Source organism: Nymphaea colorata, chromosome 1, assembly GCF_008831285.2.
Source record: "Nymphaea colorata isolate Beijing-Zhang1983 chromosome 1, ASM883128v2, whole genome shotgun sequence".
Lineage (NCBI taxonomy): Eukaryota > Viridiplantae > Streptophyta > Magnoliopsida > Nymphaeales > Nymphaeaceae > Nymphaea > Nymphaea colorata.
Window position 1 is genome coordinate 32,009,453 of NC_045138.2, and position 23,914 is coordinate 32,033,366.

General features: G+C 36.8%; 2 protein-coding genes across 6 annotated transcripts in view; both read left to right on the forward strand.

The window, feature by feature from the left end:
* The first annotated feature begins 2,759 nt into the window (after window positions 1–2,759).
* Window positions 2,760–4,375, forward strand: LOC116245637 (uncharacterized). Its single transcript, XM_031617100.2, has one exon. The coding sequence runs from the start codon at window positions 2,805–2,807 to the stop codon at window positions 3,957–3,959; it is 1,155 nt and encodes a 384-aa protein (XP_031472960.1). The 5' UTR covers window positions 2,760–2,804; the 3' UTR covers window positions 3,960–4,375.
* A 5,065-nt stretch (window positions 4,376–9,440) lies between these two features.
* Window positions 9,441–23,914, forward strand: part of LOC116257567 (cleavage stimulation factor subunit 77) — a 28,881-nt gene continuing 14,407 nt past the window's right edge. The window contains exons 1-16 of one of the 5 annotated variants that reach the window (XM_031634456.2): window positions 9,441–9,664; window positions 9,936–10,038; window positions 10,707–10,767; window positions 11,523–11,600; window positions 12,206–12,268; window positions 12,621–12,730; window positions 15,601–15,701; window positions 16,113–16,174; window positions 16,274–16,414; window positions 17,211–17,339; window positions 18,087–18,133; window positions 19,091–19,154; window positions 20,916–21,036; window positions 21,523–21,581; window positions 21,651–21,719; window positions 21,801–21,941. In XM_031634456.2, the coding sequence (XP_031490316.1) occupies window positions 10,747–10,767; window positions 11,523–11,600; window positions 12,206–12,268; window positions 12,621–12,730; window positions 15,601–15,701; window positions 16,113–16,174; window positions 16,274–16,414; window positions 17,211–17,339; window positions 18,087–18,133; window positions 19,091–19,154; window positions 20,916–21,036; window positions 21,523–21,581; window positions 21,651–21,719; window positions 21,801–21,941 (1,206 nt within the window). In that variant the 5' untranslated portion in view covers window positions 9,441–9,664; window positions 9,936–10,038; window positions 10,707–10,746. Of the gene's footprint in view, window positions 9,665–9,719; window positions 9,848–9,935; window positions 10,039–10,706; window positions 10,768–11,522; window positions 11,601–12,205; window positions 12,269–12,620; window positions 12,731–15,527; window positions 15,702–16,112; window positions 16,175–16,273; window positions 16,415–17,210; window positions 17,340–18,086; window positions 18,134–19,090; window positions 19,155–20,915; window positions 21,037–21,522; window positions 21,582–21,650; window positions 21,720–21,800; window positions 21,942–23,914 lie in introns of those variants that run through there. The other 4 variants (XM_031634465.2, XM_031634447.2, XM_031634483.2 and 1 more) reach the window with 4 other exon arrangements.

The following is a 23,914-nucleotide window of genomic DNA, read 5'->3' on the forward strand; positions in this document are numbered from 1 at the left end:
ATTAAAAATAATCAATCCGTTTACATTCTTAATTACAGGTACGACGAGTTTTTTTTTTTAATACATTTCCCAAAACTCACCTAAACTCATCAGCTTTGAGGAGACACCTTGAAGAGGCTGAAGTCCCTTTCTCCTGCCCCGCCCCACATTCCTGCTTTGAGACCTGGGTGATCTTGCAGTTACTTTCTTCAAAGTACTTTGAGACCCGGTTGATCTTGAAGTTACTCTCTTCAACTCGAGAGTAATGTCTGCCATTGTTTGCAATGCAGAGGAGTAGTATCTGCAGCAGTAGCGTAGCTATATATAGGCTGGTGTGGGCAGTTGCCCACGTTAGGAACAAAATTTTTATTTTTTTTACATATTTTTACATAGATTTTTTAAAATTATTTACTTATTTTTATATGTTGTGCCCCTTCAAAAATGAGAATTTTTATAACAGTGCCTAATGGCAAAAATTGTATGGCTCTGCCACTGATCTACAGGAATCAAACTAATGTCCGAGCTTTTGCTGGCCTACCAATCTGACCAGCTATGATGCCCCTCCGGGCGACAACTTGAATTTTGACTTGCATGGTTCGCGTTTACAATGTTTTTTTTTCATATTTGGAATTTTTTTCCCTCTTGTCTCCTTGAAAGGTTGTTCATTTCTCCAATTGGACAAGAAACGCACATTCAATATATTGAAATTCTTGACTAACTTCAATTTAAGGCACGAATATCTCGTGGATCAGCTTGGATTTTAAATCCTTTCCAGCAGTCGTGTTTCCCAAGTTTCTCAGGTTTTGGGAAAGTCTCTAAAAGTTTATCTCTTTTCTAAAATGTCATGTTCCCCATTACTAATGTAACAAGAGTTTTTCAAAAAAAAAAAGAAAAAGAAAATAACGTATCGCCACTCAATTTTAAAATTAGTCAATAATAGCTTCACACTTAAAAGGAATTACCAAAAACTTGCTTACTGATAAATAACATTGATTTTGTTCATGTAGAATGACATAATACCTCTTGTGGGGAAAACCACACCTGCCTTGGCCCATGAAAATTTTTTGAATGATATTTTTGCTGTTTTATATCGATAAGTTAGTTTTTTTTTTTGTTAGTGGATGGCGCTTTGAAAATTTTATCTCTCAAGTTCGAGAGAACTTATGTTTATGTTTATGGCATTCTATCTGCGACATAGAATTATTATTTGACATCAAGTAGTTATAAGATTTCACTAAGTGAAATAACAAAAAACAGGTCATGCCAAAGTTGACTACTTATTTAGTGACTTTTGAAAGGAGATGAATGATTTTGTTATCTGCATAAATGTTAGTTATTTTTACATAATTTGTTTGTTTTTATTTTATACACCTTTTTGTTGTGTTTAATTTCATGCACTTTTTGTTTTCTCATTTTATTAAAAGCTGGATAATTCTTTCTTAAATGCATTAAAGTTCTTCCTTAAATGCATTAAAGTGCTGCGTGAGGGGGATTTGACTCACCTCTAAAAAAGCTGAAGTCTCCACCCAACCCTTCATTTTTTATAATACTCGGCCAAAACTTGTTGCCTGGAGGTAGCCTCTCATTTGTAGTATAGTGAGTTGACAATTAGAAGATTTGAAATGGTGACTGGTAGTCTACCAGCTCCTACCTCATCCGGTTGTGCTAACCTTTTAGTGATATTTTTATCACCAAGATAGTGCCATAACTTATGGGCAAAGGAAATTCACTACATTTCAGCCATGTTGTCTTGATGCACAATGGTCCATTGTAAATAGAATATTATGATCGAAAATATGTTTTTAATTGAAAATGAATTGGCTATATTAAAAAAACTGATTATTGTTAACCCACATTTTTCTGTGACTTGTTTATCATGCCATTGACCCCACTTCCAAGTCATCTTCCCGAATTTTGTCCTCCATTAAAAGAACCATATGAAAGCAAGAAAAAAAAAACTAGTGTACTTAGAGAATGCTTATTCTTTTTTTTTTTTTTTGACACATGTTTCACATTGAGAGAGCGAGAACAGGGAGGCGAGGGGAGCACAACTACAACCATTGTCGTAACTCGAGTGTAACGCCTATAGGAACCGAACCTACTGCATGATGTTCACGTGTTACCAAAAAGAGACGCTCAAGGTGTCGGTCCTGCCTTGCTTCAACTTGCACGTCAATAGATTTCTTTTATGATATAGAAAAGAAAGTTAGATGCCTATAATTTAATTTAAAATGAAATTAACATCCTACCAAGCCATGCCTCAGCCATGGATAACAACTTTTGTATTACTCAACCTCGAACTCGAGACGTGGCAAAAGCCTGGTAACAACCATCCCTTATCTTCAATATATAGAAACTTCATACGGTTAGAAAAAACAGCCAAAGAGATTATATTGGCAGGCGGGACGATATTGGTCTAATTTGATAATCTGGTAATTTCATATTTATCTTCACTTGCTTAATAATAATAATAATAATAAGAGATTATTCATTCACCTATATATTAAATATTATTAATATTATTATTTTTATTGTTGTTGTTGTTGTTAGAAGTAGAAATACAACGCGGTGAGGGATATAAAGGAAGCAGCAGTGGCTGGCTACTCGGATCCAGCCTTTCACACAACTGGCACCGGGCGGTTAGGAACTTGACTTATGGATCACCACCTGGTCAACGACGTGTCATCATCACCATCGGCCCTATTTTTGTTCTGTTTCAATTCTCGCCGTTCAAATGGCTCTTCAAGGCCAAGCCCACCCTCACTCCTTCCATAGCGGCCCTCTCCTCGGCCCCCTTCTCCCCCTCCCTCTCGCTGCGAGTCGGGATGATGAATCTGTGCAGGAGTTTCTGGAGGTTCTCTGAAGGGAACGACGATGGCGGTGATGATGGTGGCGGTCGCCGTCGGAAGAGCTTCTCGTTTCATAAAGAGGACGAGGGCGGAAACGGTGTTGTTGACGCAAAGAAGCCGCCGTCCGGCCTCCACCGGTCTCGGTCTCTTCCATGTCAAGGGTCGAGCTCGGCAGGGCTGAGCCTGATCGCCGCAGCCGCGGAGGTTCAGAAGCCAAGAAACGTATTGGAGTCGTCGGCGGTGCGACGGCCGGTCGGAGCGGGTCCTGCATTGGTGCCTGCGTTTCGGCAGAACGATGATTCCGGGTTGGAGCAACACCCCTGCACAGAAGGGTTGGGGTCCGAGAGCTCGGACGAGACGGGGCCGTCGTCCTCAGGTGAGTCCCGAGACGGGGAGGTGGATTCGGGGGTCGCCTGGAGGGAGCGCGTCTACCTGGAGAAATGGGCCAGGAGGAAGATGATAGCCAGGCAGAGGGTCCGATCTGAGCTTCCGCCGCCGCTGCCGTGGCTCAGCACCAAGGGCCGTCCGAGCTTCGTCCTTCACCCAGAGCGCCGCGACGGCCGCATCCTCATGACGGCGGTAAGGCTCGACCAGCACGACGTGTTTCTTGCAACCCGCCACAGCGGTCGCCTCACGCTTCAGCTGGTGGGCAGACCCCCTCGACCCTCCTCCACCACCACCAACAACAACCACGATGGTGCTGACGACCTAAAGGAAGAAAGCGAAGAACTCGATGAACAAGAACAAGAAGACGAAGATCATGGGAGCCCAGAACGACCGGTGCATGTGGCCGCTTTGGACGGCCCAACCGAAGAAAATGATGCCAATTGCGAAGCAGCCCAAGAAAAACAAGAAGTTCAGGCAGAAAGGATTCAGAGTTTGGCGAAATGCCTGAATGCCGCCATTACCATCGCTTCGAAAATCGAAGTCCAAGAATATGAGAAACACGACGGTGGCGGTCTCATTAATGAATACTACACCAAAGAAAGCGAGAAGGAAGACAAGAGCGATTCCGGCGTCGCCCACCTTCTTCCGGCTATGACTGCCGGAAGCAGCCAGGGTTCGTGCAGGTGCTGCGATTGCGGAGAGCTTGGCGATTTTTGGAACCATCGGTACGTTGCAGCAACGTAAGATCAGGCTGGCGGACAAAAAAAAATAAAGCCATTACTTGGAGTTGTCTCATGCAAACGGAGATATATCAAGGTGTCATTATCTTGGGATCCTGGCAAAGGTGGTCGGTAGGATCGATCGAGTAAGAAAACGGCGAGCCACAGGAATATTCCGGCAGCAGATCGGTGGAACATCCGGCATCCGCACGACTAAGAAACAAAATTAAACAATTGTGGGTATGATGTCAAAGTTGGAAATGATCGAGTGAACAGAGAGATCTTTTCTTTTCTTTATCTTCCTTCTTTTACTCAATTTTGTTAGGGTGGGGAAACAGGCTGAAGAGTTAGAAAAAAAATGGGGACATAGGAGAAGTTAGTTTGGTAATTGTAGAGCAAGGAGTAAAGCTGGTGGAGATATGGTTATAGCATTAATTAAAGAAATGAGGAAAGAATATCTTAAAATTATTTAAATTTCATTTTGTGTAATATTTGGTATTTCTTTTTTTTTCTTTTCAATTTCTCGTATGACAGCATAGGTATTGATTCTGGACAGCCCGAGGTTTTTGACTGTTCTCTATCTCTCTCTCTCTCTCTCTCTCTAAAAAAGTTAATTTGTTTGGCATTGGAAACATGCTCACAGATCTGGCAAACACCAACTTCCAACAGTGAAATTGGCTGGCAAGCCTGCGTTGAATGAAAACAAACTTTTCTCTCTATCTCTCTTATACATATATATATATATATATATATATATATATATATATATATAAGAGAGAGAGAGAGAAGTTTAATATATAAATATATAAATATATATATATATATATATATATATTGCCGTTTTATACTTAGTATGGGGAGATCCTGCCATACATTGCATTTATTTGAGCTATATACATATGTATATATGCATCGTGATAAATGATTGGACATTGAGCCTGCATTGATGAATACATGAGTGTATTGGAGTCATCAAAATCGGTCATGTATTTGCTCGCGTTGAGCATATTGTATAGAAACTGATACGATGCTAATCATTCATACAAGCGTTGAAAAATAAGCATTTTCTTTTATTGGAAAATCTAAAACAATTTTTGGTAAACAATAAAATTGTAAATAATTAAATATCACACTACATGGGTTGATGCGTATAAAGTAGCATGTATTCAAGTATTCGTTTATTTTTTTTTGGCATAAGATAATTACATTAAATTCTTTGCAATGTTTGTTTCTATTTGGCTATATGCATACCTAACTTGTCATGTTTACTATTTATGTACTAATACACGTTGTAATTGTGCAAGATAAAGTTCTTTGCATTAAACGCGCGTATTGGATTTATGGTTTTCGTGCATTAAAGTTGGTTGTATGGCAATTTATGTGTTGGCTATTTATATGTCTTTATGCATGTTTATTTACCAGTTTTATGCATTCAATTAGTTGGTCAATGCATAAAATTTTTGCCAAATATTATGTTTTTTTTTTTTTTACTAAAGCTGGTTGCAACAATATCACAATTTTACGTTAGTGTGTGTGTCTGTGTATATATCTAGCAGTTTATTATTGTATATTAATATATATATATATATATATATATATTGGGTTGTTATAAGTTGAAATATAAAGTCAATTTATACATTTAAGTGCATATCTTTGAATATTTTTAATTTGACTGCTGAATAAAATTTCTCACTTTTGAAAGCACATGTGAACCTAAAATCTTCTTAAAATATTTAAAGAAAATGAAATGAGGCAAAAAAAAAATCATGTTTGATTCTTAAATTAAATTTGTTAATTAATCCTTTCGTTCGTATTTGACCAACTTTCTCTAGCTTTACTAATTTTCTTTCGTTGCTGTTGACACCATCATGTTGATTTTCTCCGATCATTTGGTAGTCATGTTGCTTCTTAGATGTTGTGCTGCATCATGTTCATTCATAATAATGGCATTTGGATTTACTCTCATTAGCCAATCCTTTTTCTTCACAAATTTGTGTTTTCAAATGCATTCTCATTTTACTATTTTAATTTCATAAAATTGGTCGCAAGGAAATGAAATTTTATGTAAAAGACATGTTATCTGTATTTCATGCATTAATACGAAGTATAAAACTCATGACATTTTAATGTTTATGCTGAAATATGAAAATTAATCCAGTATAATGTTATTTGAAAAAGTACTGTTTCCATAATTTAAAGTTGACTGCATAATAATGCTTTGTCATTCACATACAAACACGTAACTTAATCTATTATATTTTCGTTATTAAATTTTGATTGTTAATATATAAACCATGTTTATGAATTGCATACTCAATGCATTTTTATAGTTCTTCTTTAGTTATGAGGTCATCTTATGTGCAAAACATAAGGAAACATATGTATGCAATAAGAAATTTAAAGGCATACGTAAGCTGTTTCATAAACCTATACATAGTGCATGATGAGTTTTCAACAAAACTGTATTGCATTAAAAGGTGTGATTTGGAAGACCTTCTGTTTATACAAACTAAAAATCTCGGTAGTAATATATATGGATCTTAAATTGTGGATATATTTTTTTTTAGAGAGAGAGAAAGCAATCACAAAACTCGTGCTGTTCTAAAATCAATATCTATTTCGTCATAAGAACAAGGAAATTAAACAGAAAAAAATGCCCAATGTTACACGAAAAATTAATGTTAATAATTTCACGATATTCTTTCATCGTTTATTTAATAATGCTATAACCAAGCCTCCACCCGCTAGCTTTACTCTTTACTCTACAATCATCAAACTAAACTTCTCCTTTGTGGTAGATCGCAAATTAGTAAGGAAAAGAAAAGCACTCTCCCAGTTCTCCCAATTATTTCCAACTTTGACATCATACCCACAATTGTTTAATTTTGTTTCTTACTCGTGCCGATGCCGGAGATTTCACCCATCTGCTGCCGGAATTTTCCTATCGCTCGCCGCTTTCTTACTCGATTGATCCTACGTCCACTGTTGCCAGAATCGCAAGATAATGACACCTTGATATATCTCCGTTTGCATGAGACAACTCCAAGTAATGGCTTTATTTTTTTGTCCGCCAGCCTGATCTTACGTTGCTGTAACGTACCGATGGTACAAAAAATCGTCCATCTCTCCGCAATCACAGCTCCTCCACGAGCCCTGGCAGCTTCCGGCCGTCATAGCCGGAAGAAGGTGGGCGGCGCCGGAATCGCTCGTCTTCCTTCTCGCTTTCTTTGGTATAGTATTCATTAGTGAGACCGCCACCGTCGTGTTTCTCGTATTCTTGGACTTCGATTTTCGAAGCGATGGTAATGGCGGCATTCAGGCATTTCGCCAAACTCTGAACCCTTTCTGCCTGAACCTCTTGTTTTTCTTAGGCTGCTTCGCAATTGGCATCATTTTCTTCGGTTGGGCCGTCCAAAGCGGCCACATGCAGCGGTTGTTCCGGGCTCCCACGATCTTCGTCTTCTTGTTCTTGTTCATCGAGTTCTTTGCTTTCTTCCTTTAGGTCGTCGGCATCATCGTCGTTGTTGTTGGTGGTGGTGGAGAAGGGTCGAGGGGGTCTGCTCACCAGCTGAAGCGTGAGGCGACCGCTGTGGCGGGTTTCAGGGCTCCCACGAACTCCGCCTCCCAGCTGTCGCCGGGGAACGACGCCTGTCTCATCCGAGCTCTCCACCTGAAATCGCCGCTCTGCCGTACAAAGCGGCGCGGGAAGGGCGTAGCCAAGGTAAGTTTTGAAAGGCACTAAAATTTTTAAGAATATTTGGATGTTATAAATTTAAAAAAACAGCAACCGCCTCCAGAGCATAGCCTAGTTAGTTGAGCTAAGACAGATCTCTAGTTCACGTTATGTTCATGTGTCTTAAGGCGGTAGGGCGCGGTATTTAAGTTGAGGGGTGCACCGTTGCTATCGCTGACACCGACGCAATTTAGAACCCCAAAAGCAGGAGGAATGGGAGGCCTTCGAGCTTTTTTTGGGTGGTGGGATTAATACCTTTGCTCATCCGAAAAAAAACTGCCATTGGACATGATCCATTTTCCGGTAAAAGAACTTCCAAACCTTTATTATAACAAACAACAAAATAATACTTGATCTGTTTTACTTTTTTACCAACGAAGAGTGTTATTTTAGCTCCCAACCCTTTCTCTCTCTCTCTCTCTCTCTCTCTCTCTCTCTCTCTCTCTATATATATATATATATATATATATATATATATATATATATATATATATATATATATATATATATATATATATATATATATATATATATATATATATATATATATATATATATATATATATATATATATATATATATATATATATAATATATATATATATATATATATATATATATATATATATATATATATATATATATATATATATATATATCAGTAGTGTCTATAACTGCCTTGCTTAAGCACATTGTTACTGTTTGTGCAGGTCTTTCAAGGGTTTTTTTTGCTCCTACATCCTTGTAAAATTTTCTACTTATGCCTCTACATGCAAAAAAAACTTGACCAATATTAACATATATAACAACTGCTTTATTATATATTCAATAATACTTCATGTAGAAAAATGTGTGAATAAAAGCTTATTTAGTGCTGAAGATAACGAGGAGGTATCTTGCTCTTGAGCAAGATTAGTCATCACCATAGTGATGAATGAAACATGCAAATTGAGAAGGGAATATTGGTGCCCCCCAAGTTATATATATATATATAATGTTCAACGAGGATCCGCTTTTTTCATTTAATGAAACATGCGATGCTATTGACCATAGATGCAAATCAGATCAAGAAAATAAAATAATTTTTGCTAATAGTGCCATGATAATATATATGCAGATGCATGGGACCAATATATAGTTATACCTTACAAGGAGTTTCATATATTTCCAATTTCTTGATGACAAATTTGGTTAATTTTATGTGTTCAACTTGGGTTCAAATATGCGGAGTTTCGTGATTTCACAGATTTGAGAGCATTGGAAGACATTCGACAAGTTATATCTCACTATACTATTGTGATCAGCTGCTGCCCATGACAAACGTCACAGTTTAGGAAGACCCGGAATCCAGAAGCGGAAGCAATTTAATGTGGTTCGGTGTTCATCAACTAGTGTGTAACATCTCATTATATAAAAGTCACACGTCCCTGCTTATGTTAAGAAATTGTTACAAATTTTTTAGTATCATTAAATGCAAAATATTTTTCATTTACAACACCACGATCTTCTACCATAAAAATCTTCGATTGAGATTTCTCCTTGATTCTTTGATATGCTCATTCGATACTTGATTAGTTGTGTCGAACCATGTTTTCAAAATTTTTATGAGAACCAACATATAATTTTTAATATTTTTCATTATGTTAAATTAAAATTTTTAAAATTTCTAAATAAAATTTCGACTTTTTAAAAATTGAAGGCCCTTGAGGCCCATGCCTTATTCTTATAAGTCGCGTGGGGTGGCATCCCGATATATCAAAAGTGAGTCTTCCACCTTGTAAGATAAAAGCTTTGTCGGCGGTGAAAAAGTTCCCTGCTCACCGGAATGAATGCAAGGGTCTTAGTCGAATCACTCTTCGGGGCATACCCGGGCTGGCTTCACACAAATCGGTTCAGTTAATATTAATCGAGGAATCGATTCGGCTTTTCTACGCCCCTTGCCTGCGTCATCACTCCGAGCTCCCGCGGTAGGCCATCTGCAAGACGTCCCACAGCAGGTAACTCTCTCTCTCTCTTTCTCTCTTTCTGTGAGAAATTTAGTTTTTGGACTATGGGAAAGAAGTCGAATATTTAGCGTCTTACTGGAGCATTTATATAATCTGGAGATTTAGCAGTCAATTTAGTGAATTTTTTGATTCGGATTATGAATCTGCCCGCCCTTTGCTGTTTGGTTTGAAAATGTGCGATTCTTATTTTTAGTGCATTCGTTAAGAAACCGCAGATGATTTGGACGGTTTTCTTCTTACTTTTGTAAATTTTCATGTTTAGCTCGGGTTGTTCTCTGCGTGGAAGAGTAGGGAGTAAAAGGGAAAACAGAAAAGGAGGACTGGCTTCTCTGGTTTACTCTGTTGGTTGCGTGTTCTGGATTAAGGTGGAATCTTCCCTAAGTTGAAGAATGAATAAGAGGCTCATTTCTCTGTTGATTCTGATTTTAATGTAGGCTTGTTACTGATCACTTGAGATTCTCCATAGAGGTCGGTCTAATATACATTCCTTCCCTGTTGAATGATGTGTTTAGGGTTCCATGTACGCCTCAAGCTCGGTGTTAGTCTTCAATGAAAAACATAACAAGTGGAAAGTTAAGGTGCCATTTCTTAATTAAAGAAGAAAAGCTGAAGTTAGTTAACGTCGTTCGGAAAATCCGATGCATAGACTAGCCAATCTGTAAATCACAAGTTAAATGTGCTTTTATATTGTTTTTTACTTATAAATTTGTTATTTTATTTTATTTTTCAAAATTTTCATTATTTTTATGGATATAATACTTCATGATTTGGTTTCTGAATCTTACGCTTCAATGCCTCGAGGCCCACACCTTCCCTCACAATAGGCTCAATGGGTTACTTCACTTTATTACATTTGACAACATGAGAGATGAGACATTAGCCTTCTATCTGATTTTTTTTTTTTCTCTTTTTTAGCATTGATCTATTGCGATTATTAGGTGACATGGAATTTTTGATTTTATTAAATTGATCCTTTTGTATTTATGCAATCATGAGAACTCGCTAACCTTGTCTTGAAATGCATATTTTGCAGCTGCAGGATTTAAGACTTGGAGTATGTGCTTTTTGCACTCATGGAGGATTTAAGACTTGCAGTATGTACTTTTTGCATTGTGGAAATTTAAGACCTCTAGTATATGTTTTCTACAGCTACTCATTAGTGTTAATATCTACCTGTTGGCGATGTTAGTGGTAGACTCTTAGGACCAGAGTCATGTGTAAACTGTTGCCTCCCTTTGTATACATTGGCCATTAGCTGTTCCTATTAGTCTCTTCGGTGATGACACTGACCAAGTGACCATGGTTTTTTACAATCAAATACAAAAAGAAAAATCTAGGAAAAAAATATCCTTGACGGTCAAAGACATTTAAATTCATACCGCAGATAATTTAGGGACCTTGTTCACTGCAAACTTATCCATTTCTTCTTTAGTTCCAATTCTGAACACCTTCTGAACTGTGGGCTGCATTTATGCATTCATGCCACTTGGGTTTGGAGTTACTTCAATTTTCATTTTCTCATTCTAAAGAAATTTGTTACATTCGTTTCATTATCCTCTCATAATTCAAATCAGATGATGCCATTTCTTGTCTCTTCCTAGTCATCTCTATTCTCCTATCTTTATACCCCTTCATATTTCTATTGATTGTTTCTTCAACTTCTGGTTTACTCTTGAACATGGGGTTGTGCACTCACCAGTTACATGTTCAAGGTTTTTATGGTCCTATTTATGCCTCACCTTTTACAGTAATTGCATTAGTAATAAATAAAACATATCGAAAGCTAGGGATTGCCTTGCCATGGATAAATAAGACCGACTGTTTTTTCTTATTACTCTTCTTTTTCCAGGAGAAAAAAGCTAGAGATTGTCTTGCCGTGGATAAATACAATGTTGAGGCCTCAGAAACACTTGCAAATATAGCACAGGTGAGGGGCCTAGTGTTTGTCATGCTGTTTGTTTGCATCTCTCTTTATGTGCTTATTTCTCATTGTCTCAACAATGCAAAACAACTCCTGGTGCAAATGAATACATGCTTTTCACAAACAGGCAAATCCGTAGAGAAAGCTAGATGATGCGACATGTAATGACCATCTGCCACTATGAAAGAATAGGTTGCAGCTCTATGTTATTGAATTCATGTTATGACAGCAGGGTTCAAGAAGATAAGAAGAAAATAAGAAGAAACCGTTTTCTCATAAGAGTAAACTCCTAAACAAGAGGCAGTTTTGTGTTGCAATATCGCCCATGATGCTTGAGAATTAAACCATGTAATATTGAGATCAACTTCTTGTCCATCCCTTGTTACTGGAAATCTGACTTTTAGATTCTAATTCTAGATGCCTCTTCCTTTTGTTTAGTAAATGGTCATCACCATCTATAGCTGGTATCTGCTAGTGCTCCAGTGAGCTGGGGTGCCAGCAGGGGTTGCCATGTTGGATGCTGATGGATCACAGGGTTCACATCTGAATGTAATTTATACACTGGAATTTATATTTTACATGTTGAATTGACGTACTTTATCTTTCTGCAGTTTTTACCTATTGCAGAGTCTGCACCAATATATGAGCAACTTCTTTCTACATTTCCGACAGTGGTAAGCTTTTGTTAAATTCCATTGTTGTCCGCTCCCTTAAAGCAGACCAAGGAGAGATCACTATGATATCATTTGAAGTACTTAGTTGCTGAAGGTTATATGATATTATGACATTTAACTGCTCTTAAGTAGTTGAAGATACATATTTGGTATATAAGCTGTGTCATGATGATGACTATTTTGTGAACTAAACTTGTGAGAGATCTCTTTATTAAGAATCCTGTCCAAAATGTAAAACTGTAGATTATCCTTCAATGTTCTTGTTCTTAGAAAAAAAAAGGGGTCTCTGATGATTTTTGGCATCTCTCAACCTATGGATCTGAATCATTGTCTTAAAACACATGTTTTGAAGGCCAAGTTCTGGAAGCAGTATGTCGAAGCTCAAATGGCTGTGAACAATGATGATGCAGTAAAACATATTTTCAGTCGTTGCCTGTTGAATTGCCTGCAGATTGCTCTCTGGTAAGAGGTTGTTTTATGCTTTATGTGAGCAAAGTTTCTTGCATTATGTAAGCATGATGACTTAAATAATTTGATAGGTTCCCTGCAAAAGAAATGTGGACTTCTGTTCTTTTCTAAAATTTGACAATGGTTTCATATGTTGGCCATATGGTGCAGAAATCCATCCATAGAAGTGATCCTGTCTCTCTATGGCACATGGATGCAGCATTTTAATTTTGGGTGCTGCATCTGCTTTGCATCGTTCTTCCCAAAATTTGACTTTTTTTTTTCCATATTTTTGGCCATATAGATGACAAAATCCATCCATAAAAGTGATCCTTTGCTCTATGGTACATGGACATGGCATTCTGGGTGCCACAGGCCCACAACCATGAAGCAGGTGTGGCTTGTGGGTGCATGCTAACCAAAAAAAAAAAAGGAAAAAATTAAAGGGAAACCGGAGGAGGATAGAGAAGGAGGAGAAAGGAGGAAGAGGAGGAGGAGGAGGGAAAGAAAACTTACCTGGCATTGGGAGAGTGCAAAAACCACCCACAGTAATGCAAACGGTCACAGGCAGCTGCATTAGGGTTCTTATAAATTTTGTTTACTGTAACCTCCATTTTATTAACAATTTCAAAAAGAGAACCATTTCCTTTTAATCTTTACCATCTTACTTTTAAAATTTTCTTTTATTACAGTAAGAGGCTTATTATAAAAGTATTCTATGAATCTATATGTATATAGCCATCCCTGCACCTAAGTTTTCTGGAAGATGTTGCACCAACATGAGCACTGCTACTGGCACCGGCATCGGCACCAGCACCAGCAGCACCCTGCACCCTCGTTACAACTGACATAGCATTTGATTTTCCCCTCTCCAGACTGAATGCTTCCATTGATTTCTAGACTGAGTCACATAGGTGCAGGCACAAGCACAAAATATATCCCATGACAATTTTAAAAAAGATATGTACTTAAGGGATAAGGTGCGCTATACATACACTATATCTCGATATATATTTATGAATTTGTACATATAATTATGAATTGTATATATAATAATGAAATCAAACATATAATTTCATGAAATCAAACATATAATTTCATGAAATCCTGAAGTTGTGTATGTGTTTAGTCATGATTATATGTATATAGCTTCAAAATTTTGAAGATTGAAAGGGTTTTTTTTTTAAGTTTTTTTTTTTTTGGGGTAAAATTATTGATCAGTTTGGGTCCAACCCAAACTTGACCCAGAACGTCTCCACTTGTGTCCAGATACTTGTGCCCCATACGAGCTGTACACATAGCATACCCATGTTACTTAGCTTTCTGCAAATAATGCAATATTATTATTTCAGTGCCTTTGTCATACCATGTTACCTTGTTACTTTTGTCATATGCTAAGTAACATGGACTCTTCAAAAGACTGTCAACTTGGTTTCACGCAGGGCAGCTTAGTTGAGGCAATAGACAACTTGCTTTCTTTCTCGTTGAATCATTGATAAGATCATAGTTTGTTAATTGTTAATTTTATGATTTTTGGATAATTTTTACATTCGCTGCACCCATACCCATGTTTTTTTGATGCTGAACATGCACCTGCACCCATACCCATATTTTTTTGATGCTGAACATGCACCTGCATAATGGGCTGTTAATCCTGTGCGATTTATTTGTGTTTCCTGGATATAATGGTTTGGTGATCATGTCTTTGGCGGCAGTATGACATGATAACCTACTTTCATTTCAGTGGTACTTGTTTAAGCTCTGTTACACCTTTACGTGTTAGTAGCCTTGGCAGTCCAACTTTGTTCCCAAGGAAGTTAATCCACTTGTTCATTAAATTAATGAAGCTTATTTTGATTGCATAACATAAAATTTTCCTCATCATCATGGTAGTACATATTTCTGTTCATCTTCAAAACTTGAGGGCAAAGTTTCATCTTAAATGTTGTTTATCATATTGATCTACACAAGTTGCACGCTAAATTTCTATTCTACTGAAAACACCAATGCTAGTAGCTTCAAGAAAGCTCTTTTCCAAAGGAGCCAATCCAGAATTTTTTTTGTGGTAATAATTTATTAAAGATAGCTGTAATTGTTATGAGGTGGGCCTATGCTTAAATTTCTCAACTTAGAAATACAAAATGGCAGCTGCTTCCCTCCCTCCCTCCCTCCCCCTCTCTCTTTCTCCCTCTCTCCCTCTCACATTCTCATGGTTCCTGCATTTAGCAGTACTTGGTTTGAAACTGATTTTTAAATGCTCGTCTTCTTTAATGCCCTTTTCATTTGACTCATTCTTTAATTTTGAAAAGTATAGAATCCATATCCAAAAAGTTCTTACTCAAATTGGAACATAAATGGCTAATTTTTCATTCAGTTACTATTGCATACATATTGCCATATCTCTTAGGGAGTTTAATGTGAAGTTAGATTATTTACATGCCTATTTATTTTTGTGTGATGGTTTGAGTTGGTTGGTCTAGAACATTAATGATAATTGAGTATTTGATTTGATTGTTTTTTCATGGCGTTATTTGTTTGATACTTGTAGAAAATATTCTAGTTATTCATAGTAAAATGTTGATTGGTTAACAGTAATATGCTTTTCATATTTTGTTTCACATCAATTGATCAGTTGCACTTTAAAAGATTAAAACTTTTCCAACTTTTCTTTGACTAGTTTAACTTATGAAGTGACATTAGGCATTGTCTTGGGGACCAATGAGATGTTGATTTTATCTCTTTCTCTCTCTCTCTCTCTCTGTCTCTGTCTGTCTGTCTCTCTATATTATATGTGTGTGTGTTGTTGATGCAGGTATACCAACGGTCCAGCACTTTACTAGCTGAGAAATACTAAAACCTGTTACCCATTGTACTTTTGATTTTAGGAGGTGCTACATTCGTTTCATCAGGAAAGTAAATGAAAAGAAGGGAGCAGAAGGGCAAGAAGAGACCAGGAAGGCATTTGATTTCATGCTGAGCTATGTTGGTAGAGAATCTCTTTCTCTTTGTAAAGAACGATGTATATTTCTTATGGTCCACTAGGTTTTTACATCTGTGACTTGAAATATATTAATATAGCTTTCTATTGGCTGTCAAACTATAGATATGTCTAAAAGTTAACTTACCATGGTTAAAATTTAAAAGATGGACATGTTTTAGATGCCAATACTCTTCTTCCAATAACCATCATGGGTTATTTTTCTTGTGAAAGTTTTGGATACCTTTCAAACCAGCATTCATTTTTGAAGGTTTTTGTCGATAGACAAATTTTCAGTGTGCTATCCCTTAAATGTCTATTTTCACATTCAAAAGCCAATTGCGGATTTATAACTGCTGTCAACTTTCCTGGCTTGAGTTGAGAAGAAAGTTTTCTCAATACTGTTGGATGTGCATTCAGGTACTGACATATCCTCTGGGCCTGTATGGATGGAGTATATCACTTTTTTGAAGTCCATACCTGTGAGTTTCTCGTACATTTTAACCCCAAATCATGGCATGTTTTTTCAGTATCAGTTCGTTGGTAAAGATTTAAGCTAACACAGTATATTCCTCCTTCAGGCTGTCACTGTACAAGATGAATCACAACGCATGACTGCAATACGAAAAGCATATCAAAGAGCAATTGTGACCCCAATTCATCATGTGGAACAACTATGGAGGGACTACGAAAGCTTTGAGAACTCTGTTAGCCAGGCATTGGTAATGCATTCATTTGTGTCCATTTATATTTTGACAGCTTCATGGATGTCTCATGGTTTTAAGTAGTAAAAAGTGCTAGCTGGTGGCACCCTCATAAGGCATAAGTGGGACTAGTTTGTCTGTGTTGTCAAAAGTGTGCCCAAGTCTCAAGGCTTCACTGGTTGCTTAGGCTGTCTGTCCGAGGTGACTTGCTGCATGAAAATGTCTACGGACCATCACTTAAGGCACATACACTGTTCGAGACACCCGATCACATAAGTGTTGCCAAAATTTATAACATATGATGTCATTGCGAGTCAAATGAAATACATCACAATGTGTGCCATAGAAGAAAAAAAGTATACACATGTTGTTCATATTTGAGACAAATTGTTAGAGGCATGTGCTTATCAATCTTGGCTATGTATATTTTAGTGTAAACATCTGATTTGCTTGCTGCGTGAAACATGGATTTCGTTGCCAGTTTCTAGGGAGTTAGAATTATTGTAAAATTTTGTGTTTCTATAAATGTAGATATTAACTGTACAAAAAGAAAAAAGTAGAGTATAACATGTACATAAAATAGTATGTTGTCTATATGTATTCTCTTCCAGTGCATTTATGGAGTGGTCAACCATCTCATAGCTGTCTACTTCTTTGTTTCCTTAAATTTTGACTTTGCGGAATGGGTTGGCTATGAGAGTCCGTGTTCATTTTATCATAGAGAATAAGAATCAAAATTATCAGTTTTGAGTGTGCTTTTTTAGTACTCTGCTGTTCAAGACTTGTTTTTACAGATTTCTTCCTGAGTATGCAGGCTAAGGGCTTATTATCTGAGTATCAACCAAAGTATAATAGCGCAAGAGCAGTGTACAGGGAGCGAAAAAAATATGTCGATGAGATAGATTGGAATATGATTGCTGTTCCACCAACTGGTTCCTGCAAGGTAGGGCCAGATCTAACATTTTGGATTTTCAGAAGAATTTTTAGGGCACCATTCATAGTCATTGATTTTGATTCCATATGCAAATTTTTGGGTTAGAGTAGATACGAGCATATGTTTTTTTTTTTTTTTGTGACATCCAATATGTGGTATACTGTCATGTTTCCCATTTGACTAACATGCCAAAGCTTTTCTCACACACAGATACAGCAAACACATCCACACGTTTGCACATAAAGTGATAAAACTTTTCTTTGTCATATGGCAATCAAAGTTATAGTTAACACATGATCAACCACAGTTTTTATATCTTTAGCTCTCTCAGTTTACCATATTCGATTATTTTGCTAGAGTAGACATCAATTTTGGGTGTTTCAAAATGGGGATAAATGTTATACCTCAGCTTAAAACTTTGCAAAAAGCACAATCCTGTTGCTTGCAGCGTCTTCTGTGGTATAGTATGTGCTGCTTTTCCTTTTGACAGAAACTACTAAAATCACACTGCTGTTCAGTCTCCTGTAGTAATGAGATATGAAAGTGAGGGTTGCTATTCAACAAGCAGCCATATTGCATTGAAATGGAGTCAACCCTTTACCTCCTCCTTGTTCTCCTCTCACTCTCTCCCTCTCCATGCTGGAGGGTGTATGTGCACTGTGTGGTTGTACAGTTGTACCTACATGCATTATTATTCGAGTTCAAGCTAGATGCCTGTAGGTTCTCTTTTTTAATGCAAGTTTGTGAATTTTGCAGGAAGAGCAGCAATGCATGGCATGGAAACGCCTGTTAACTTTTGAAAAGTAAGAACATGAGTTAAGGTTTTTTACATTTTACACCACAAAGTTTATGTGAGAAAGGGTACTCTTTGTTCCTAAACTTCTTGTGTTAGACTTATCACAAGTATCGTTCTTGGCATTCTAATCATCAAGTTTTTCTTTTGGGTTTTTATGAAATCAAGAATATCATGTCCTGATCACATCCTTTGTGGTGCTTGTCTGTATTGCCTACATTTGATGATCTATGTGAGAAGCTACTGTAGTGTGAGATGACAATCAAAGTTTTTTTCTGAAGACACACATCAGAATGTCAAATAAGCAAACAAGATATTTTTGCTACTATATGGGTTACTAAGTTCATTTTTTTTCTTTGGTTTGTACCTTAGGTGATTATATGGTATTACAGTTCCAAATATTGTTTACAGAAGTAGAGGTTAGCATGAACCTTTTTGCTGGTAAAAAGACACTGAGTTGCATGCATATGAAGCAACGTGTATGAAGTTGAAACTTGAAACCATAGGCTTGTTATGGTATCATCCTGGATAATATCATACAAGTAGTCAAAAGAATATAAACCAAATCCTTGATAACTAATTCCGGGTAATCAAACGAAGAAGACATGATACACCCTGGATAAATCACTTCTGGATGCTTGTCACCCTGAATCAGTTATCCAGGATCTCTATACATTGATAACTGATTTCTTCAATCAAACATACCCTAAAGAAGAATACAAGTAAATAAATCGATATATTAGAGCATGTGTATGTGTGTGTGAGAATGCTTGTATATCTATATAAATGTGAAAATGTGTGTACACTGGACAAGTGTACATATGTAATTAGACATATTTTAAAAGGTGGGAGAAGCATGGGTTTTGGTCGATCTATTTGTCTCTTTATTTATTGGATTAGAACTCCAACTGTAGGCACTACAAGGTGCTTCATTAGTGATTAATAATTCTTCTCTCATTCTTTGCAGAACCAATCCACAAAGGATTGATGTTGCCTCGTCTAACAGAAGAGTTGCCTTCACATATGAGCAGGTAGTATGGAAAAATTAATTTTTCTGGTTATCTTCTCTCCACTTGAATACAGATTTATGAAGTTATGCTATTGTTACTGTAATGATTGCATTGGCCTATTTTTTTTCCCCTTCTTCAAGTTAAATCTACCTGTTTTCTATTGTGTTGTGGTCAAGGGACATTTTCTCATCTCAGAGGGGGAAAGTAAAATAAATCAACTGACCATGTACTATGTGCTTTTTTACACCCGGCCCATATCGAAATGCTTTTGTATCTGGCTGTTTTATTTATCAAGTAGCTTTTTTTGGATCTAATGAAAAGTTTTGAAAATCTGCACAAAAATAGAAGATGGTTCTGTAACAAAGTGACCAGAACTCCATCATTTGTCAAGTATTTCCAAACCAGTATTGGCTTGTAGAACCACACTTACAATCGGTCTATGGACTTTCACTTGGGTGGTCGAGTAAATATGTTAATTTCATGATTGAAATTCCTGCCATTTTATCATGCCAAAATTATGATGTATGAGAAAGATACATAACTCCAAGCCATACCCTATTTCTTTTCCGCTCAGTTTTAGTGGGAATTGTATGTCTGACCAAACATTTGTTCATAAATTCAATTACTAATTGTCCACATTACATATAACAAAGAACTAAAGGAGCTGCATTGAAATGGACTTTTCACACAATATGGTAGGGAAAGGAGGGAAGACAAGGGGTAACTGGAAAGTACATCATTTGAGCTTGTTCAGTCAGGTACCTTCCTCAAGGGGATCAGCCATGAGAAAATCATTGCTCTCAGGTGGGGGTTTCTGATGACACCTTTTAGGGAAGAATGCACCGGGTTCCATGGGAGTAATAACAAGATTTGTTGGTGAAAGCTCCAATAATATGCAGCTCCACAAGGCTGTCATCTCAACGATTAGAAATTGTGTGTCAATTCCTGTCAAACAAGGACCAGTTGTTAGGTGAGGGATCCTTTGAAGGTGACTTCCTGGATCATACTGCCTCAACAATATCACCCATTTACATATATGGTATGCACCAGTGAAGAGTATAATAGACATGGTTTGATGCTCACACATGAGAAGATATATAGGTGTCTTCCAGCCCAATAATGTAGCATTGCCATTATGGACCACTCTTTGTCATCCATTATGTGAGATCTGATGGATGAGATTTTTGGAGAAAAGAGAAATTGTAGCATGCCTAATTTGCACATTTCTTTCCTAATATATATATATATATATATATATATATATATATATATATATATATATATATATAAATAAGACCCAAAACAAAGTGCACAGACAACACCATTAATATATATATATATATATATATATAAAACCCAAAACAAAGTGCATAGACAACACCATTAACAATTGACAGGCTATCATTTTACCATTGTTTTGATGAAAAGAAAGCAAATCGTCAGTTGCTGCATCTGAGCTGCTATATGTGTGTGTGCAGAGAGAGAGAGAGAGAGAGAGAGAGAGAGAGAGAGAATCCCAAAATCAACTATTCTAGCTAGACCATCCATCATAACGGATGTAATAGTTCTGCTCCTTTTCTACTTAAACTCCAAGAATCATGCCTAGTGTCTCTCCCGCTCTTTAGGTACCAGACGAAACCCATCTCTGTCTCTCTCTGGTAACTTTATGTGCATGTGGTTGCAGAAATGTACATTAGATGTGATCTTTCAGACTTAGAAAGCCTTTTCTTCTCCACTTCACTTGTTGGATGACTGACAGGTGTTTATATTTTTAATGGCCAGTGTTTGATGTATCTATACCATTATCCTGATATTTGGTATGATTATGCTACATGGCATGCAAGGAGTGGCTCAATGGATGCTGCAGTCAAAATCTTTCAGCGTGCTCTGAAGGCTTTACCTGGTACACTTCAACTTTCTATGAATAATGAATTTTATAGTCTAAACTGAAAAAAAAGCACCTGAAGAATTATTAGGAAGTAAACAACTTAAATTTCGTTGTCTATTAGTTATCTCAAACACTACTTAAGGAAGGTACAATCTTTTGCATTACGCTTTAGAAAACGGGAGCTTCTGCATTAAGTTTACATACTTCCAAAAATATCATGAAACAAAGAATGTTGTTGTTCCCCATTGTTTTTTGTCATTTTGAAGAGGTTTAAAAGAAGTAACTCTGCTGACCGCTACCCATATGTTCTCTCTTGTGCTATCTTGCAGTGTAACCCTTGGGCACATTGTTATCAGCTTCACTTGTTACCTGTTTTTCAGTTGAATGCATGTATATGAGTCTATACTTGCGAATGCTACTGCAACTTTTATATCCTGCCTTTGAGTTTCACGTTCATAAGAAATCAACAACCTCTTCAATTTGTTTTTGACTTTTGCCTAGAATCTGAGGTACTATGTTATGCTTATGCGGAACTTGAAGAGTCACATGGAGAAATTCAGGTAAATGTATCTTTTCTACTTACTTCTTTTTAGCACTTCAATTTTTTCTCAACAATTTTCTGCTGGCAGGCTGCTAAAAAGGTATATGAAAATCTTTTGGCCAACAGTGAAACAGCAACAGCATTGTCTCACATTCAGGTGAGTTTTGCGTGGGAGTGGTTCTCTTCTTTTAATAAGTCATTGTCATCACTGGTTGGTAACTCTAATTGCTTTTGTCAGTTTATTCGATTTCTGAGACGAACTGAAGGCATAGAAGCAGCCCGCAAGTACTTTGTGGATGCTCGTAAATCTCCAAACTGTACATATCATGTTTACGTTGCTTATGCAATTATGGCCTTTTGTCTTGACAAGGATCCAAAGGTACTTAATCCTAATGAATGTCTCAGTGCTGATTTAAATTTATACTCATTTGGTTTTGATGCAGTAATGGTTCCATCAAAATGAATTATCAACTGATTGAATGATATAAAATTTGTTGGCGCTGCTGAACATCTTCTTGTGCTTGTCATGCCAACTTAATACTTGTGAAAGTGGCATATGTCATATATATTTCTGTACACACACACACACACACGTGTAGGTATGTATCTGTGGATGCATGTATGTATTATAATCACAGATATCGCTGAGATTTTCAATGTCATATATCTTGATCGCCACAACAAAGGACATGGTTTTTGAAAAATATTGTGAAATGTTCATTTATCACAAAAATGAATTTCTTGCCATAATAACACAATATTATTGCGAAAAAATTGTGAGTTATTTCTTAAAGAAAAAGGCTTCTGAAAAGCCCGTGTGTTCTTTATTTTTATAAGTGGCAAGGCTGTAAAGGAAGAACTTGGAAAGTTGACTTCTATAAAACTTGAAATTCTTAATAGTTTGAAAGTCGACAGTTTGAAATTTGAATCTTGTGTTAGAATTTAAATATTAGACATTATGTAAGTATACATATGTTTCATATATGATTTGTATATATGAATATCTATGTATGCATAGGTGTTATGTATTTTATTTTATTTGCTTCCTTTTCGTTTTTATGTATTTTTTATTTCTTTTCTTTTTCTATTTTTACCTTTTCCTTTTTTGTAAAAGGGAACTAGCTGTTGGACCAGCTTCCAACGGCTAGATTTCTAGCCGTTGGAGCTGGCCCAACAGCCAACTCCTCCTTCTTCTCTCCCTTTCATTGTACTATATATATGGGACTGTTGTCCCTTGTTTGGTAAAGGCTTTTAGGCCTCTCTTGTGTATTCTTCTCTTGAGATTAATAGATTTGGTATCTTCTCCTCAAGTTTGAGGTTTGGTTGTGTATTACCTATTGAAGTTGTTGGGATCTTCAAGAGTGTATCTCTTGAAGCATTTGTATTCTCAAGATCAGGCCTGATTTACATGGTATCAGAGCAAGGTTTTGGCTCTTTGTGTTGCTGTCTTTCAAGCTTGGAAGATCCAATTATTACTCTTTCCTTGGAGCTGTGAAGCACTCCAAGTGTTCGATATATTGTTGGCTGAAATTTGACACAAGAAGGTGCTGTTATTTTGCTGGCCTCTTTTGGTGATATTTGTGACGGGATAAAGCTCCCTTGGTGGTGAAGATTGTGGCAGTCCTTGACGCGTCGAAAGCTTCATTTTTGTGTGGCTGTTTTTCATCCTAGCACTACCTCAACGTCTCTTTTACAAGGTACACATTATGGATGAAAGAACTTCCTCTACTCCTCTTCCCAAATTAACTTCATCAAATTATGTTTCTTGGGCAAAAACTATGGAACATTTTATTAGAAGTAAAGGCCTATGGGGACTCGTTGATGGGTCAAAAAGTGAACCTCAATTAGTCCTCACCAAGACCATAGATGGTAAAGCTCAAGAACTAGATGGAGTTGAAAAAGACAAGGCTATGAATGAATATGAGAGAAAATGGGAAGAGTGGAAGATAGGACACCACAAGATTATCACTTGGATTATTGCTTGTGTTGATACTACAACCATGGGCCAAATAGCAAAACATAATTTTGCTCATGAAGCTTGGGAATTCCTCAAGAAAACCCACACTATGAAGGATGTGGCCTACATGTGCAATCTTCAAATGAAGATTGCAAGTCTCCAATAAGGAGACAAGACCATTAAAGAATATGTTGGAGAAATGGAGCAATTATGGGACGAACTTGCTCTATTTGAACCCGAATGGTATGATCCAAGAGACATTGGAGTTAGAGAAAAACAAATCCAAAGGGAGAAATTTTATAAATTTATTCTTGGTCTTAGATCGGAATATGATGGAGTCAAAACTTCCTTGCTCCATAGGCATAAAGTGCCATCTATGAACGAAGCCATAGCGG

What these genes read in the sequence shown, in the direction of transcription:
- LOC116245637 (XM_031617100.2), top strand. Translation starts at nt 2,805, where the DNA reads ATGATGAATCTGTGCAGGAGTTTCTGGAGGTTCTCTGAAGGGAACGAC.